This window comes from Peromyscus maniculatus, chromosome 17 (genome assembly GCF_049852395.1).
Source record: "Peromyscus maniculatus bairdii isolate BWxNUB_F1_BW_parent chromosome 17, HU_Pman_BW_mat_3.1, whole genome shotgun sequence".
NCBI lineage: Eukaryota > Metazoa > Chordata > Mammalia > Rodentia > Cricetidae > Peromyscus > Peromyscus maniculatus.
Window position 1 is genome coordinate 52296710 of NC_134868.1, and position 17808 is coordinate 52314517.

Sequence of the window (17808 nt, forward strand, 5' to 3'; positions counted from 1 at the left end):
AGAAATGAAAACACAGTAAGGCACAAACACAAATCTCCATAACAACTTCATTCATAGTAACCAAAAATGGAAAACTGTTCAGATTTCTACCACTGGCAAACACACTGTGGTATGTAAATGCAATAGATACTACTTGGCTAAACAATGAAGGAAACTATTGCTGCATAAGACATGGAGAAGTCTCTAAAATATCACATTGACTGAAGGAAGCCAAGCCTTACATGCTGGAAGAGTCCATCTGCCCGAAATCCTACAGCAGGGAAACTAACTTCTGGCTACAGAATCCAGAGCAGAGGCTGCTCCAGGGTGGGGGTTGGGGAGAAGGAAGCTGCTGCAAAGGGGCAGGTGGTACTCTGAAAGGTTGTAAACCCCCTAGATTTTGAGTTTGGTGGTCATGACGTAACACACTGATCTGCAAACTCAAATGGGTACATTTTGAGACAGTCTCACACTGTACCCCAGGCTGTCTGGAAGTAGTTATATAGCCTCATCTGGCCTTGAACTCTCAGTGATGCCCCTGTCTCAGCCTCCCAAGTGCTAGTCTCACACTGTACCCCAGGCTGTCTGGAAGTAGTTATATAGCCTCATCTGGCCTTGAACTCTCAGTGATGCCCCTGTCTCAGCCTCCCAAGTGCTAGTGTTACAGACATGAACCCCGACACTTGACTTAAGCCACACATTTACAAAGCTGGTTTTAAAAAACAATCCCATCATGTAAGCCTCTAGAAGCCCATAGCTTCAGAATGGTCCTAACCAAAGAGCTGGGTGTACTGACTCATGCCAATGATCTCAGCACTGGGGAGGCAGACACACAAAGACTACGGCAAGCTGAAGGCCAGCCTGAGCTACAGACACACGGTGAGATGAGAGCAGGCTGGAGATGAAAGGGAAAAACCAAAACCACCAACCAAACAATAAAGGCCAGTAAGAATGGCAAAAGAGCAGAGGAGGGAAATGTCTCTTAAGTGCTTCTTCTCTAGCCTGGTTATGAGTCTAACCCTGAGGAGTTCTTACCAGCTTGTTCTCACTCAAGAAAAATGTCAGTAAAAGGAAGGAAATGGTTAGGACTCATCTGAACCTAAGAGAAACTGAACCTGGGGATCTTATTACCACCTATAGAATATCCTGGTCAGCATAAGGACAAGGTCAGCTACTCTGGAGACGTCTGCACCAGCTCTGCTGTGTAGGCACTGCCACCTCCCTTCTGGTTTACAGACTAAGTTTAGCTCACAGACCAGCTGCCCAAGTTTATAGAATTACTACACATGTTCTACAGCTAACAGTTTGGGGAAAGGCTCGATTCAAACCAGCAAAATGTGTGCCTGGTCTAGTGACAAAGTCATAGAAGACATTATTTAACTCCAGAATAAGTGTCGCAATAACTCACCTATCAGAGTGACAGGTGTACAGGCTCAGATTTGGAATTTAGTCAGTTCCCACATGAAGTGAAACATGATGCCAGTAACATAAATCTCGGCAAGGGACTTGCATGTTCACACAGGCGTTAAAGTATGAAGCTACTCGGTAAAAACTCGCACTGAACTAGGCATGGTTATACACATCTTTAATCCCGGAACTCTGGAGGCAGAGGCAGGTGGATCTCTTTGAGTTCAAGACCAGCATGATCAATATAGTGAGTTCCACATCAGCTCAGGCTACAAAGTGAGTTTTGTATTAGCAAGGTGAGGAAGCTGTGGCTTGTTCTGCTTCTCTGATCTTTCAGCATTCACCCCAATACCTGGCTCCAGGTTTGTTTTTATTAATAAGACCTTTTTAAGATTCGTGCTACATCTGCTGCCCATTCGTGGTATGAATTCACAAAAAAGCCGCTTGCCTGTGGCCTTGTGGGCCCCAGCTCAGATCCGAGCTACATGTTGTGGTTGTTGTGGTGCACACCAGTAGGACTTACTGAAGGAGGCAGAGGTAGGAGGATTCCCGAGTTTGAAGCCGGCCTAGGAGGCTTTCTAAGGAGAAGCTGCAGCCAGGGCTGATCCACAAACGGTGGTGGTGGGACCATGGAGGCAGTGGCTGCTGCTCTGAGTTGCTGGCTGCTTATCATTGTGTTGGTGACTGCGGTGATGCTGCTACCTGGGACGAAGGGTTTACTGCTGCTGGTTCAAAGAATTGTCAGGATTATCATGTTACAAGAAAGCATCGGCAAAGGTCAGTTTGGAAAAGTTTGGCAAGACAAATGGTGGGGAGAAATTGCTGTGAAGATATTTTCTTCTAGGGAAGAACGTTCATGGTTCCCAGAGGCAGACATATATCAGACTGTGATTGCTCCAAACCACAGAGGAGGCACAAAAAAATAAAATAAAATAAAATAAAATCTGCAGGGAACCATGACTACACCTAATAGCAACTTTGAAATCTTCAAAAGGATGACAGGACCCCACAACAATGATTCCACACAGACTATGGTAAAGCCATTAAGCTGATCAACACCACAGAAAAATCTGCTTTGGACTACAAACTGCTCAGGACAATTTCGAGATGGCTAGCTGAGATGATCGAAATTCACAGACTACCCGAGCAAGGACTTGAGACAGCCCTTCACTTCCCCATCATGCAGAGACTGGACAAATGATACAGCTAAATCTCTCAGAACTTGACAATTAAACTCAAACATTTTCTTTCCAGGATTCCCTAAAGATGCCTTTGCCCCCCAGAAAGCAGGAAGTAATTTTAAGAAAACGACACCCACATTCCCAAGATGTGGGATGGAAGGTTTATCGTTGTTTAATGAGTTATGGATACTGTCATTGTTTATGATGGTTCATTACAAGTTGTTAATTGTTAATGGTCAGGAAAAATTCTGAACAAGATTAGATTCAGAATTTTTGTTTAAAAAAAAGAAAAAGAAAAAAGAGAATTATAATTATGAGGTAGATCATTGAATCTACTCTGAGAAAAATGATAAAGAATAGGATAAATGGGTAGATCATTCAATCTACTCATTCAATCTAAAAAGAAAAAGGGGAAGATATAAAAATGACAAAAGGTAGATTACTGAATCTATTATGAAAAGAAAAAAGAGAATAGGGATATAAGATAAAAAGGGAGATTATTGAACCTACTTTTAAAAAGGAACTACTTGTTTTAAATAGGATAAGTAATGAAAATTATTTATCTGAATTTGTCAAATGTTAATGGACTGGACATTGTCCATTAACATTTGACCTGACCAGTGGGGCTGATTCAGACAAAAAACTCCATCTGTCAAATATTAATGGTCTAGACATTGTTAATGTAACTCTTGACTGTATATATTGTGTATACTTATTGGATATAGTTTTTCTTGTATTAGTTATAAGCTTTTTTAAATTTTAGACAAAAAAGTGGAAATGTGGTGATATTGTGTTCCCCAATATACTGCACCCTAATAAACTTATCTGGGGTCAGAGAACAGAACAGCCACTAGATATACATAGAGGCCAGAAAATGGTGGCACACACACCTTTAATCCTAGCATTCTAAAGGCAGAGATCCATCCAGATCTCTTTGAGTTCAAAGCCACACTGGAAACAGCCAGGTATAGTGACACATGCCTTTAATCCCAGGAAGTGATGGCAGGAAGCAGAACGGTATATAAGGTGTGAAAACCAGGAACTAGGGTCGGTTAAGCTTTTAGGCTTTTAGCAGCAGTTCAGCTGAAATTCATTCTGGATGAGGATTCAGAGGCTTCCAGTCTGAGGAAATAGGATCAGCTGAGGAATTAGCAAAGTGAGGTGGCTGTAGCTTGTTATGCTTCTCTGATCTTTCAGCATTCACCCCAATACCTGGCTCCAGGTTTGTTTTTATTAATAAGATCTTTTAAGATTCGTGCTACACAAAAACAAGGTCTAGAGAGATGAATCAGTAGTTAAGGGCATGTAATGTTTTTCCAGTGGACTGGAGCTCGATTCCCAGAGAATAATGTCAGGCAAGTTATAACCAGCTGTTAACTCCAAGGAGATCTAATGATGCCTCTGGCCTCCCTGGGTAACTCACATGCACATACCCACACAGACACGTAATTAAAAATAATAAAACCAAACTCCACTGATAACAAAAAGCCTCACATTTATCTGACACCTCCTCAATATGATGAACAGAAAATGCTTCCTAGTAGACTTTTAGTATTCTTCAGAAGTGCAAAATGGTAGCATTGGCACTCCATCTAGTGGCCAAGGAGAGAACTGTTTCAAGGCAGCCCTGACAACACTAGCTGCAGCCACTTCAGAGCCCATGGAGGCCATGTCTGCTTCTATCCCACTAGGAAAGCTTCCCCTCAGGAGATACCTGTAATTGCCACTCCCTCACCAGGGCAGCCCTGCTGTGCCTTCACCTCCCCCAAACCATCGCCCTTTACCCCCTAAAGCATCAGTGAGTCACCTAAGCAGCAGTGTACTGTTTTCTAACAGACACATCACATTAGTACTAATCAGAGACTGTTATATCTGAAAATCACTTGGCTAGCACACGCCCTAACACACAGTATCCCCGGGACACAAGGAAGAACACAGGAAGGAGGGGTTGAGGGGTCGTGGAGCAGAGAACACAGTAGATCTTACTGGGACCTGAGTTCTGAGTACTGAACACCAGGTTGTACCCAGTGAGGGTCAGAACAAAGCGGAGTGGCTGCGCACCAGTCTCCATCTCTCCCCAGGCTGCTGGGTCCAGACCTGAATCGAGCAGGGCATAGGATTATGATCTGAGAATCTTGTTGGAGGAGACTGTAACTGAACTAGGTGCTAAAAAAGGAAATGTAACTATGTACCTGTGCAAAGAAAGGGCATTTGTGGAAATACTTAGTATCTGCTAAGTCACCCGAAGTTGCCAGGTCCTTCTTTCCTCATGTCACACTAGAAACCGAATAGCCGTCCTACCTTCTGTTAGCCTCATGCCACCTCTAGTCCATCCCAGCTCTCCTAAGAGGATGCGCATGTGGGGGCATGCTGAGACTCTGCAAAGGGCAGCCAGACAGTGAGTCTCACAGCAGTGTACCTGCTGGTCACTTCTGTCATGCACTGCTTTGGAAAGTGGCCACTGCAGGTTCCTCATGATCTCCTCCCTTGCAGCCACACTAACCCCGAAGAGTTACTCCTCCACAGGCCTCGGTCCTGGACCCACCGTAGTCTTAGACCTTCCTTTAATAGGCTGACAACACCAAATGGATGCATTTCAATTGTTTACGTGTGTTGGTGGCTGTTTTAAAATTTTAACTTAGGATCAATTTTCTCCAAAAGACCCAGGAGATGAGAGCCAGGCTGATCTTTAATTATTCTGTCTTCATCTTTTGTTTTCTGGGATATAAAATTTTCTCTTGTCCAAAAGAAACGTCCTTTTAATCAGAGACTGTTATAGTCTGAAACCTGGTGCCCAAGAGACCCCACACAATGGGAATTTAGTGACCCTAGAAGCCACACACACATGAGCACAGCCAATGAAAAACTGGTAAGTGACCCTGGGCAGTTAAGAGAAGTCAGACCAGTGATTAACAGAGGCCATCTCAGCTCACTTAAAATTAGGAAAAATTAGAATAAAAACAACACTTTTTACTTATAAATTAAGACATCTTTTAATATTACTTGAAAAGATAGAAATTAAGGCATTCTTTCCAGGAAAATTTGGCAGCATCTACCACAAATTACAATGTGCACGCCCCTTTGAGCTAAAAAAAAAAAAAAAAATGCCATTTCTGGCTTTTTAAACCTGTGGAAAGACATGTATCTACAGAACACTAGTGTATAGCTAGGTTCAATGTCACAATGATTCTGAATAGAAAAGGAAATAAAAATGTCTTATCAGACTAGTTATGCTATTTCCTGCATCTCTATTACAAAGAGCATTTTTTTTTTTTTTTTTTGGAGACTGGGTCTTACACAGCCCACACTGCCTCAAACAACTCTTCCTATGTAGCAGAGGATGACCTTGAACTCTGATCTTCCTCCTGCCTCTACCCACCTACTCCCTAACTCATATCCCCAGCTGGGAGTGCTGGGATTGTAACTTGGGGGTTACAGCCTGTGCCCCAAATCAGGTCTGGCTACCCAAACTCAATAAGCCAATTAAAAGAGATGACTTAACAGCAGAAAGCAGATTTATTCAATGTCCAAACATATTTTTCTGCTTCACCAAGTAAAGGTGAAGGAAAAGAGGAAAATGACTCCAGCAGTTGCTGGGAACGTCCATCTTTACCTTCCACTGCAGGCAGCTCACTCTGAGGGGAGACACCCCCAAAGTGTGTCTTCATCCCTTCATGATCACCATTTTTCTGCTTCCCACTATTAATCTAGCTTTTAATTGGCTTATTGAGTTCACATGGCCAGGCTTGACTTAAATAACAGGATTAAAGACATGCACATGGCCCCACTTTTTACTGCACTAGGGGGTCAATCTAGGGTTCTGTGCATGCTAGGCAAATACTCCATCAACTGAGAGAGAACCTCTGTCATACAAAATATTATTTTATATTTGTTAAGAACAATGGGACAAGGTCTGGAGTCATGGCTCAGTGTTAGGCACACATGTTGTTCTTGCAGAGCCTCGACTGTTTCCAGCATCCACATGGTAACTCACAACCATCCATAGCTCCAGTTTCAGGTGGTCCAATGACCTCTTCTGACCTCTGTGGGCACTGTACACACATGTTGAACCTAAATACTCATATACATAAAGTAAATACATGTATTAAAAATAAAATTTCAAAAAGTTATTTTAAAAAAGTGGGACAAACATGTTAAGATTGCTCCAGTATATAGTCAACTAAAGGTCTACATGTATTCTAACATAAAGTTGGGCAGAATCATTAGATATATGAAATGGTCAGAGTTTAGTATTTCTCCTCTCTCTCTCTCTCTCTCTCTCTCTCTCTCTCTCTCTCTCTCTCTATTAAAAAAAAGAGAGAGAGAGAGAGGGTTAACAAGAAAATCAAGTAATACATAGGGCCTCATATAGTCTGGGCTGACTGTGTACTCCCTCTGCAACCAAGGATGAACTTGAACTGATTCTCCTGCTTCTACCTCCCCAGTGCAGGGTTAAAGGTGTACACACGCTTGGTTTATGTGGTAATCTACTCAGTTTCATGAATATTAGGCAAACACTCCACCAACTAAGCTACATCCCCAGTTCCTAAAACTGGACTTTTGAGCCTCTCAGATTTCAGATTTTCATATTTGAGATGCTCATCCAGTAAGTTGATGCAAATATCTCCAAATCTGAAAACATTTCTTGCCTGGAGCATTTTGAGTGTAGGATAATCACTTGCATGTGAAGTTGACAGCACTAAAGCTTCCACTTCCACAAACACCCAGTAATTCCCAGAGAGCCTCTTTTTATAACCTCTTTTAAAAACATTATTTTGTTGGTTTTTAGACAAGGTCCTTCCTATGTAGCCTGTGATAGCCCAGAAGTCCAATGATCCTGTCTCAGTCCCAAGCACCGGGACCACATGAGCCACCCTTCCTTCCCTTTATCTAACAAATGGAACCCATCTGTTCTCCCTATTCCATCTCCTTATCCATACCTGAGGTATGAGAAACTTCGGCAGGAAATTTCTGTCTTTGCTAACAGATAATCTGAAAAAGGTCTCCGAAATAGGAAATTTCCTGAATCCTACATCATAAAGGAGTCACCTTGCGATTTTAGAAAACTAAGAGAAATCTAAAAGAAAACAGTAAGGCTGAGTTCAGAGTGACGAAGGCATATGCATGCTGGTTCCTGGACAACTTCCAGGAATGCACCAGTCCTGAGCAGGAAGCTGACTGTGAGGGAGGCTGGGTAGGGGCAGGAATATCAACATTATACTTTCTGATCCTTTTTTTTTTTCAGAGCTGAGGACCAAACCCAGGGCCTTGTGCTTGCTAGGCAAGTGCTCTACCACTGAGCTAAATCCCCAACCCCTTTTCTGATCTATTTTGCTGTAAACCCAAATCTGGCCTAGAACAAATGTGGGTATTATAATTTGAAATCTATGTGATCATTGTCCCAGTTCTCACAGCTTCTACCCCCTAACATTATTAATGTTAATGAATATTAATCTTTTATTGTTTATATGATCTGTTCTGATTAAGTTTCTGCTAGTGACTATCTTTATGGTGGGAACCTGGCTAGCACAGAAGGATCAATTGAGAATTTGAGGCTAAACTTCTACCCTACTCACACACCTCCAAAAACAGAAGCACTAAAGATTCAGCCCTACACAACCCAACAAGGGAGTTGGATGAGCCTTCAGGTGTTGTAATAGAGAGAGAAGGTCGCGCCCTACAGAGGGGAAGAGGGCTTCAGGCACAAGCACCTTATGTGCATTTCTACTTGGTTGTTCCTGAGAAGCACCTTTGTAACAAACCAGAGAAGTGAGACGAGTCCTGACAGACCAGGGGAGGTGAGGAGAGTTCTTCCTTGAATAACGTGAGCTATTCAAACAACCATCAACTCAAGAGGGACTAATGGAAGCCCTATTCATAGCTGGTGGGGCCGAAGTGGTAGAGGCCTGGACCTATAACTACCATCTCAAGTCAATCTAGACCTGAAGGACGGAGCCCCTCCCTTGTGGGATCTGACACAAGTCCAGGTAGGGTGTCGTAACTGAGCTGATGGACACAGACGGTCTGGTCATTTCTGAAAACCAATCAGCCTGGCCATTCAACACTCCACTTTTCAGCGTCCTCCCCCATTCCTCTTGGCCTGACTTCCAGACCCAGACACACTCAACCTTCTTCCCCCTCCATCTGCTTACCTAGGCTCACCTTTGGCATAGAGCTTCTAATTCACAGCCCAGTACAGACAACCCCACCCCATTTTAGTAGCCAATCTCGCCCTGAACTTGTCTACCTACTCACCTGACACCTCTACAGCAAGTCTAGTAAGTATCTGAAATTTGATTCCACACATCTCAATACAAAGTCCTGACTCTGTTCCGCATCATTCCAGCTACCACCTCCAATCCTCTAAAGCCTTCCCAGTCTCAGCCAATGCCATCTTCCTGTATCCAGAGTCAGGGTTCAGTTCCCAGCCTACATCAAGCAATGAACAGCCTTCCTCAGCAACCCCACACATGTACATTACACAGAAAGCTATACACACACGAACACACAGTACTTTTTTTAAATCTTGAACTGGTCAGTCGTACTACCACATGGCTACCATCCTAGTCTGAGCCGAACATCCAACGGCTCCCCAACACTGTCAGCTTCCGCACGAACCTCAGTCTCCGAGCACAATTCCACATCATCCTTCCCACTGTGCACCCTGACCTACTGACCTCAACTCCACCTCAACTTCCCTTTGATGGCTGGATTGGCATCAAACCCCACAAGCTTGTGTTCCTAACTAACAAAACCTGGAGACAGGATATTTAAAGAAGTAACGGGGGTAAGGGAAGTCATTGCTGAAGGCTTAACTCAACATGACTGATAAGCTCTTAAGAGAAAATGAGGACAGAAACATCAACAGAGGGGATGCCATGAAAGGGTAGGAAGAAGGTGGCTACATAGAGGCCAAGGATGTCTCAAAAGAAACAAGCCGCAGATACCTGAGGTACACAGCTTCCGGAGCTGAGAGAAAATAAGCTCCTGCGATGCAGATCTATGTTAACAGCAACATTGGCTAACAATACACAGTGCTCGGTCACACTCTCCACATCTCCTGCACATCCAAGGCACACCCCTGCCTTAGGCCTTCACACTCACCTCCCCTCTACACAGGACCAGCATTTCAGCTATTTTTCAGTTCTAGAGGGTGAGGCTTAAAGATATTAATGTACTTGCCTCCACAGAAGGCTGAGAAAAGATGAAAACCAAATATTATCAAATTCTATCACCAAGCAAAGCACTAAAACTAGATTTTTGCCAATCTTAGAAAACTGAAGGAAAAAAAATAGAGGACAACTACTTACTTTTCAACCCAGAGGACGGAAACCAGCTTTGCCCCTGTCTTCTGGGCTTTGTCCCAGGTGCTCTGATATCCATCTTTGAAGATCACATGGGTCACTTGCTTGTTGAAAGTTTTTGAAACCTGTAGACAAAATCCAAAAACCAAAGCTCACTGCTATCTATTCATAATTTCTTAAAATAATTAAAAAAGAACACTGCTCAAAAATTGTCAAAATGCAATGATCAAAAACCCTTACCCCAGAATTTCACTTCTCAGAATGCACCAGGAAACAATACTGTGATGAATGTGGAATGATGCTTTTGCATGGCATGGTGGTATGCAACTTTAATCCCAGCACCCAGCACTTAGGAGACAGAAGCAGGAGGATCTCTATGAGTTTAAGGTCAGCCTGGTTCACGTAGAGAGTTCTAGGACAGCCAGAGCTACATAGTGAGACCTTGTCTCAACCTCTCCCCACCAAAATACATCTGCTGCAGTCAGAATGAGGATTAGCATTCATGCCATCCTTACCCCAATAAAGAATGAGGATTAGCATTCATGCCATCCTTACCCCAATAAAGCTTCTGCTCATCACCCCTACCCCAATAAAGCTTCGGCTCCTGTCACCCTTACCCCACAATAAAGCTTCCAAGCACAGAACAGAGTAGCAACTTCAAGATAAAGAGAACGGGAGAGAACAAACCAGGTGGAGTCCCTGAGAATAAAGGGGCAGGAAAAGAAAAATGGACAGAAGGAGGCACTACCTGTAAATCAGCTGAAAAGACTGGCAGACACAAGGATATTTCAATCCCTCTTCATCCTTGAACCTCCACACAAGTTGTGGCATGTGTGCACACGCATAGGAATGCACACCTTAAACTCTTTTTAAAACTTTCCATATTAGACTGAGGGTATAGCAGAGTTGGTAGCAGGCTTGCCTAGCACACACAAAGAACTGGGTTCTATCCTCCCACCATTTTCAAAAACCAGGTACGGCGGGAAACACCTGTAGTCCTAGTGCTTTGGTCCAGACAGGAGAACCACACATTCAAGGCCATTTTCTGCTACACAGCCAGTTCTAGACCAGCCTGAGTACATGAGACCCTGTCTCGATAAGTAAGGAAATTAATAAACAAATGAAAAATCCCTCTACATGAAAGAGAAACAATGTAACGTGGAGGAAACAAACAGCAAAGGGAATACATATCTAATTAAAATTAAAATCAGAATTTTGAGATGATGCAGTATTTATGTGATATGATCAGATATTTCAAAGAGGTCAAGACCTAGAGTTACTACAAATTTAAGAATGGAAAAAAAAAATTCCATAGAAATTGTATACAGCCAAGTAAAGAAAATCTCCCCAGCAACAGAGCACACAGAAAATAGGTAATAGGGTAAGACAGGACCATAAAAAGCACAGATCATGATCCTGAGGCCAAGTTATGGAGTTAAAACATAAACAAATTGGGGAGATGAAGCAAAAATTATTAAAGAAATGATCAAGGAAAACATTCTCAAATTCAAGGACATGCATTCTGGATCAAAAGAACCCTTCAAAGGCATAGCACAAGTGTGACCAAAGGGCCACAACAATCACATATCCTAGTTAGGGTTACTAACTATTGCTGTCAGGAACAAAACATCATGGCCAAAGCAACTGGGGGAGGAAAGGGTTTGTCTTCCCTCCCCTCACACCAGAGACAGGGCCTCTCTGTGTAGCCCTGGCTGTCCTGGAACTCACTCTGTTGACCAGGCTGGCCTCGAACACAGAGATCCGCCTGCCTCTGCCTCCTGAGCGCTGGGATTAAAGGTGTGCGCCACCACTGCCTAGCTGGTTTGTCTCATGCTTCATCACTGTCCATCACTGAAGGAAGTCAGGACAGGAACTCAAACAAGGCAGGATCCTAGAGGCAGGAGTTGATGCAGAGGCCATGGAGTGCTGCTTACTGGCTTGCTCAGCCTGCTTTCCTATAGAACCCAGTACCTCCCACAATGGCTGGGCCCTCCTCCATCAATCACTAATTAAGAAAGTACTCTACCGGCTTGCTTACAGCCTGATCTTATGGAGAAATTTTCTAACTGAGGTTCCCTCATCTCAGATAACTTTAGCTTGTGTCAAGCTGACATAAAACTAGCCAGTACACATGCCATCATGGAATTAAGAGACTATCTGGAATAAAGACAAATGTTGTAAGGGTGGAAATGGGTGAGAAGACAGAGGTAAGACCAACTTCAAGCAATGTAAATCAATTTCTAAATGGTCTTATATAGGGGTGGAAGCCTTAGAGAGATCAGGGAAATAGAGAAAGCCACCAGCCAACCTTACCTCACCAACTCTGCAGCTTCAAAATTCAAGCTTCTTCCTGTCTTACCCATGCCTTTATTGCCTTGCTGTTCTGCCCTCTCATTGGCTATCTTAGTCCAGCTTCCCTGTCACTGTTTGTCTGTACAGACCTCCAGATCTCTATGGTTGGCACTGGATTAAAAGCGAGTGTCACCACACTTGGCTGTTCCCTAGTATGGCCTTGAACACAGAGACCCTGCCTGATAAGTGATCAGATTAAGGGCATGTGCTTGTTTACTTAAAATGGCTGGCCTTTTCCCCTGATCTCCAGCAAGTTTTATTAAAGCACAAATAAAATATCACCACAAAGCAATGAGAAATAACAACTAGCTCAGACATTATCAACAGCAATCTGAAGTCAGACAGTAATGTAGGAGCTGGACATGGTAGCACAAGCCTGTAACCCTAGCACTTGAGAGACTGAGGTAGGAGGGTCATCACTATGAGACTGAGGACAGCCATACAGTGAGACTTTGTATCAAAAAAGTAATGAAGACATTCCTTCAAGGAAAAAGAAGGCATGCTAACAGTTTATAATCAGCTAAAATACTCATCAAGTAGATTCATAGAGCCATGTCAAAAATAGGCTTTTTGGGACTGGGGAAATGGCTCAGTCAGTGACATGACTGCTTTGCAAGCACTGATGTCCTCAGTTTGTGTTGCGGAATATTATTTTAAGATGTGTTACATTTGTTTATACTGTGGAACACTTAACTCTGTTAAGCTGTAATACTTTGCCTGTCTAAAATATCTGATTGGTCTACTAAAGAGCTAAATAGCCAACAGCTGGGCAGACAGAAAGGCTAGGCAGGGCTGGCAGGCAGCAAGAATAAATGGGAAGAGAAATCTGGGAAAAAGAGAAGGAGCAAGAAAAGGAGGACATCAGAGGCCAGCTACACAGCAAGCCTCCGAGTAAAGAAAGGTATACAGAATAGAGAAAGATAAAAGCCCAGAGGCAAAAGATAGATGGGATAATTTAAGTTTAAAAAAAAAGCTGGCAAGAAACAAGCCAAGCTAAGGCTGGACATTCATAAGTAATAATAAGCCTCCGTGTGTGTATTTATTTGGGAGCTGGATGGTGGGCTCCCCAGAAGAGTAAAAATGCCAAAAAAAAAAAAAAAATCCTACAAGTTTGATTCCCTGAACCTGTGTAAGAAGTCAGATATGGCAGTACATGCATGTAATCCCAGCACGGGGGAGGCTTGAACCTATGGTCTTAAGCAAGCTAGGCAGATGTTCTACTACTAAATTTTATACCTAGATCCCCGACCCTTTCTAATTTTAAATTGTGATACAGGACCCTATAAGGTATCTTCAACTTGGTTATCTGCCTCATTCTTTCAAGTAGCTGGGATACTGTCCTACACCATTGAGCCAGGCTCATGGGTATGTATGCCTAGATAGGGTTTTGTACTATCTGTAGGTTCAGGGATCTGGGGGGAGGGGGGGGTCTTGGGCTTCATCCTCACTGTACTGTGCACTGGAAATATGAAAGCAAATTTAAAAAGGAAGAGATTAAAAACACAACATCTGGGGTCTGGTGACATGACTCAGTGGGTAAAGGGAGGTACTTGCACCACCAATCCTGATGACCTACATGTGTTCCACAGGCCCTGCATGGTAGGAGACGGCCTCAAGTTGTCTTCTGATCACACATATGCCATGTTCTCTTGTCCTCCACCCACACGTTTAGAAACTTTTTTAAATTATTACCTTTCCAAAACGGAAGAGAGAGTGGGGACCTAGCAATAGTGTACTAGCATGTGTAAGGACAAGAATTCTACCCCAGCACTAAAAGGTATAAAGCAAAGGACAACTGGCCTCTCTCTCGGGTTTCACTGCAAATTTCACAGCCCTGCATAGTAGTAGTTTCACAGTGCACAGGTGTTCCTTTTGTGCACAGCCATTCTCAAGGCAATCAGAAGGAGCCCAGCCTAGCACCTGGGGACACTCTCTCCAAGGCTTTCATCAAGTTGTCAGACAATAAGCAGCACCTGTAAGCCTTAGACCAGAGGAGGATCTGGTAAAATCCCACACCTTGGACTGGGCTGCCATGGACTACATCTAGACAGAGGCATGAACCAGAATTTACATACGGACCCTCCTAAAACAGAACTCCACTTGGTGTCGCGAACGCCAGTGTAACAAGACATGCTGTGCTCTTCAATGAAAAATATGTTGACCTTCCATACAGAAAGTTCCTGCTTTCTCACAGTTTTACTTAGGATTGCTTTACTTTGAGGTGGTAGAAGAGTGATACATTGTTAGGAGAAATGGTATTTTGTTAAGCTGGCTATGAAGTGTAGGAGAGGCATCACATCTCATGATGCAAAGAACAGCAATTCTCAGCCAGTCCCAAGAGCCACTGCTGCACACACACACACAGAGTTGCTAAGCTATAACGCTGTACATTAAATACATTTTCAACTCACAGGATTTTCTTTTCTTACAATGGGTATAATAGGCTTGAACTCCATTGTAAGTGGCAGCGCATCTGTGCAGATTCCTCTACTCTAAGCCTTTGACCTTACTTCACATGGACTAGGGTGGTTAAGCAAGGCAGGTACTGCTCTAATACCCATGTTTACCCTGCCTTGAGTTAGCCTGTCACTCACTTTACCCAGCCTGTCAGTGAGCATCTCCTGAAGACCTGAGCAGTCTATGTTCACTGTCTCTGTTTCCTCCTAAACCAGGACCTTAGAAGGCTGCTCATTCTCCTGTATCTTTATTCTTTTGATTCCAAGTACCAGTCCTTACAGGACCAATGCCAGACTCATGTTTCCTCTTAGATTCCTCCTCATACAATGCCTCCAAGACTATCTGCTCTGTAAGAACTACTGCCCAACTCCTATTTGGGTTCTTTTGTCTCCCACCACTTACCCACTGCCATAGCCTTCATATTCTAAAGAATAGCTCCCCTAACAAGAAAATGCCAGCGGGCTATCAATCATTCTGATATTAATTTCTTACCTTTGCCCCCATATCCTCAAGTTGTTTGGTAAATGTCTTTGAGTAATTCTCTGTTCCGTTGGAAGACCATACTTCAACATAGGCCACAATATCTGAAAATGAGCAAGACATTAACAGGAAGTATACACTGGAAATTGCAATACCCTCCTGCTCAATAGGTTTTTCTCTTGTTCTATTTATGTTAGAAAATAAGTGAAAATTTATATTAGGAATCCACTCAAAAACTGATCACTGCTATTTTGGTGGTACTTAAAGTCTTCCTAATCTGGGCTTAATTATCCTGGATTATGCTTTCTGTAAAGAAACAGTAATTATTACAGGCTTTCTAGGTCAGATTATCTCCCAACACCACAATTTCATGGCCATAGCACAGAGAGTGGGTTAACAAGCCAATATAGCTTTTATCAAATAAAATTTTGTGGATGTGAGGGTGATCTGGCTGCGACATCTGTCACCCCATTGATCGCCAGGGTTGATTCGGCTGATCTGGCTGGCTAGGCGGGTGTCCCCTTCCTCCCTCACCGCTCCATGTGCGTCCCTCCCGAAGCTGCGTGCTCGGTGGAAGAGGACGACCTTCCCCGAATAGATGAGGACCGGTCTTCGGTCAAGGGTATAGGAGTAGCTGTGCTCCCCTGCTAGAACCTCCAAACAAGCTCTCAAATAAAATTTTGTTTATGGAGCTGGGCATATCAGCACATGCCTGTAATCTTAGCATTTAGGGATTAGGCAAGAGGATCAAGAGTTCTAGGCCAGCCTCAGCTATATGGCAAGTTGGAGGCCTGCTTGGGCTGCAGGAGACCTTGTCTTTAAAAAAAAAAAAAATATGAAGAAAGAAAATAGTTTCATACAGTTTTCACTTGCTATTCTTCATTTTTTCCCCCACTAAATCTAAAATTTGAAGGGCTGGAGATGTAGCACGGTTGGCAGAGTTGCTTATTTACCATGCACTAGGTCCTGGGTTTTAAGCCTACTGCAATGTCAACAAGGCATGGAGGCCCCTATCTACAATCCCAGCTCTAAGGAGGAGGATCAGAAACTCAAGGTAAGCCTCAGCTACAAAAGAAGTACTAGGCTATCATGGGTTAGAGACTGTCTCCAAAAACATCCCCCCCAGGGGGGGGGGGCTGCTAAGTAACCATGAGCAAAGCAAGAAGACCTGGTTCTGTTACAAAATACTGTGGCAATATTAGAAAAACAGTCACCCCTGGTTACAGAATTGTGCAAACTGCTGGTTTGTTCTTACAGCTCTACCCCTCCAAGTCCCTCCACGCAGACCTCTTTCCTCAAAGCCTAACTCGACAAGCATCATCAGCAAACCCCAGTGCTCAAGTGTGTGGAGTCACGCCTGGGAACAGATACTCGGGGTGGGGGGTGGGGGCTAAGCCACGAGGGCCCTTCTAAGCAAAGGAGGGACAAGCCTTGATCTCACCATTAAAATGAATGGGGCTGCTGGCACGACAAAAACTTAGAGTTCCACAAGTGTCAGCCCTGAGGAGGACCCACCGAGAGGCCACTCGCATTACTACCAAATCATTACTTTTCCTGATCCCCCCCACCCCCCGCCCCCATGCCCAGGCGCTAGAAGTGAGAGGCTCTCAGAAAGCTAACACGGGACCTGATGGCCCCTGCCAGCTGCCCAGGGCTCGGGACGCGCAGCGGGGACCTACAGGGGCCATAGCGGGGACCCACAGGGGCCATGGCAGGGACACGGAGGGAGGTGAAGGCCACACGGTATTCACTCGGGGGTGGGTGGGTGTCCACCCGGGTCGTCGGAACCCTGAGGGATGTGAGGAAACGGTGAGCTCTGAGGACACCCCAGTCTGAGGGGACCCCCGGGGGCCCAGGACGGACTTCCGGGCACGCATCACGCAGACCTCCCCCCCCCAGGGGCGTGTCCCCCTCACCTTTCAGGAAGGCGCCCCCAACGCCTCCGGAGGACTCCATGACCCGACCCGGCACGGCGGCGCGGCGGGACGGAGCGAGCGTGCGCGGACAGGAGGACGCGGAGAGGCGCGCGCGCGCGTGCGTGCGCAGGCCGCGCTCCCCGGGGGTGGCGGGGGGAAAGCTCGGCGGGTCAGGACCCGGCGCGTGTCCGGAAGGGGCTCCTCCGGGGTCCTCCCTTCCCTCTCCGCGTGCTGCAGGCGCCTCCGTGACACACGACAAAGCCCCGGAAGCTGGCCGCCCTGGCTGGAGTCGGTCCGTCCGTCCGCCCGCCGCACTGCCGCTTCAGGGCCGCGCTCTCCTCCAACGTAGCGCCCGGGGACCCGGTACTGGGAGCGCCGCAGCGTGGAGCGGGATGCCGGCAGCTGCCGCCGGAGCCTCTGCCTGGGCCCGGGTCTTCAAACCTCCCGCCGAGGAGCTGCGGGGCGTGGGAGAGCCGGGGACGGGCCCGCCTCCCCGCGCAAGGGCTGCCGGGAGGGGGAGGCGGCCCGGCCGTAGGCACCGTGGTTGGTGGTGGTGGGGGTGGTGGTGCAGGAGGCGGGGAGGACTCCGGCCAGCAAGGTCCCCGCTGGTCCTGTAGTCGCCCTGAGCACGGGGCGTTGAAAGCATCCTGTTCGCGTGGACGCGGTTCCCGTTGTCTTTGCTTCCTTGTTGACGTTGATTTCTGTGTCTTGAGGATGTTGCCTCCGTGCACT

The 17808-nt window shown here is 45.2% G+C and overlaps 1 protein-coding gene across 2 annotated transcripts in view; it reads right to left on the bottom strand.

Moving 5' to 3' along the window:
* Positions 1-17590, bottom strand: part of Mcph1 (microcephalin 1) — a 208624-nt gene extending 191034 nt beyond the window's left edge. Inside the window, exons 1-3 of one of the 2 annotated variants that reach the window (XM_042262469.2) lie at positions 17077-17590; positions 15173-15264; positions 9878-9996 (exon numbers count right to left, since the gene is read on the bottom strand). In XM_042262469.2, coding sequence (XP_042118403.2) covers positions 9878-9996; positions 15173-15264; positions 17077-17116 — 251 coding nt within the window. In that variant the 5' untranslated portion in view covers positions 17117-17590. The remainder of the gene's footprint in view (positions 1-9877; positions 9997-15172; positions 15265-17076) is intronic. The other variant, XM_076553665.1, reaches the window with a different exon arrangement.
* Positions 17591-17808: the final 218 nt, after the last annotated feature.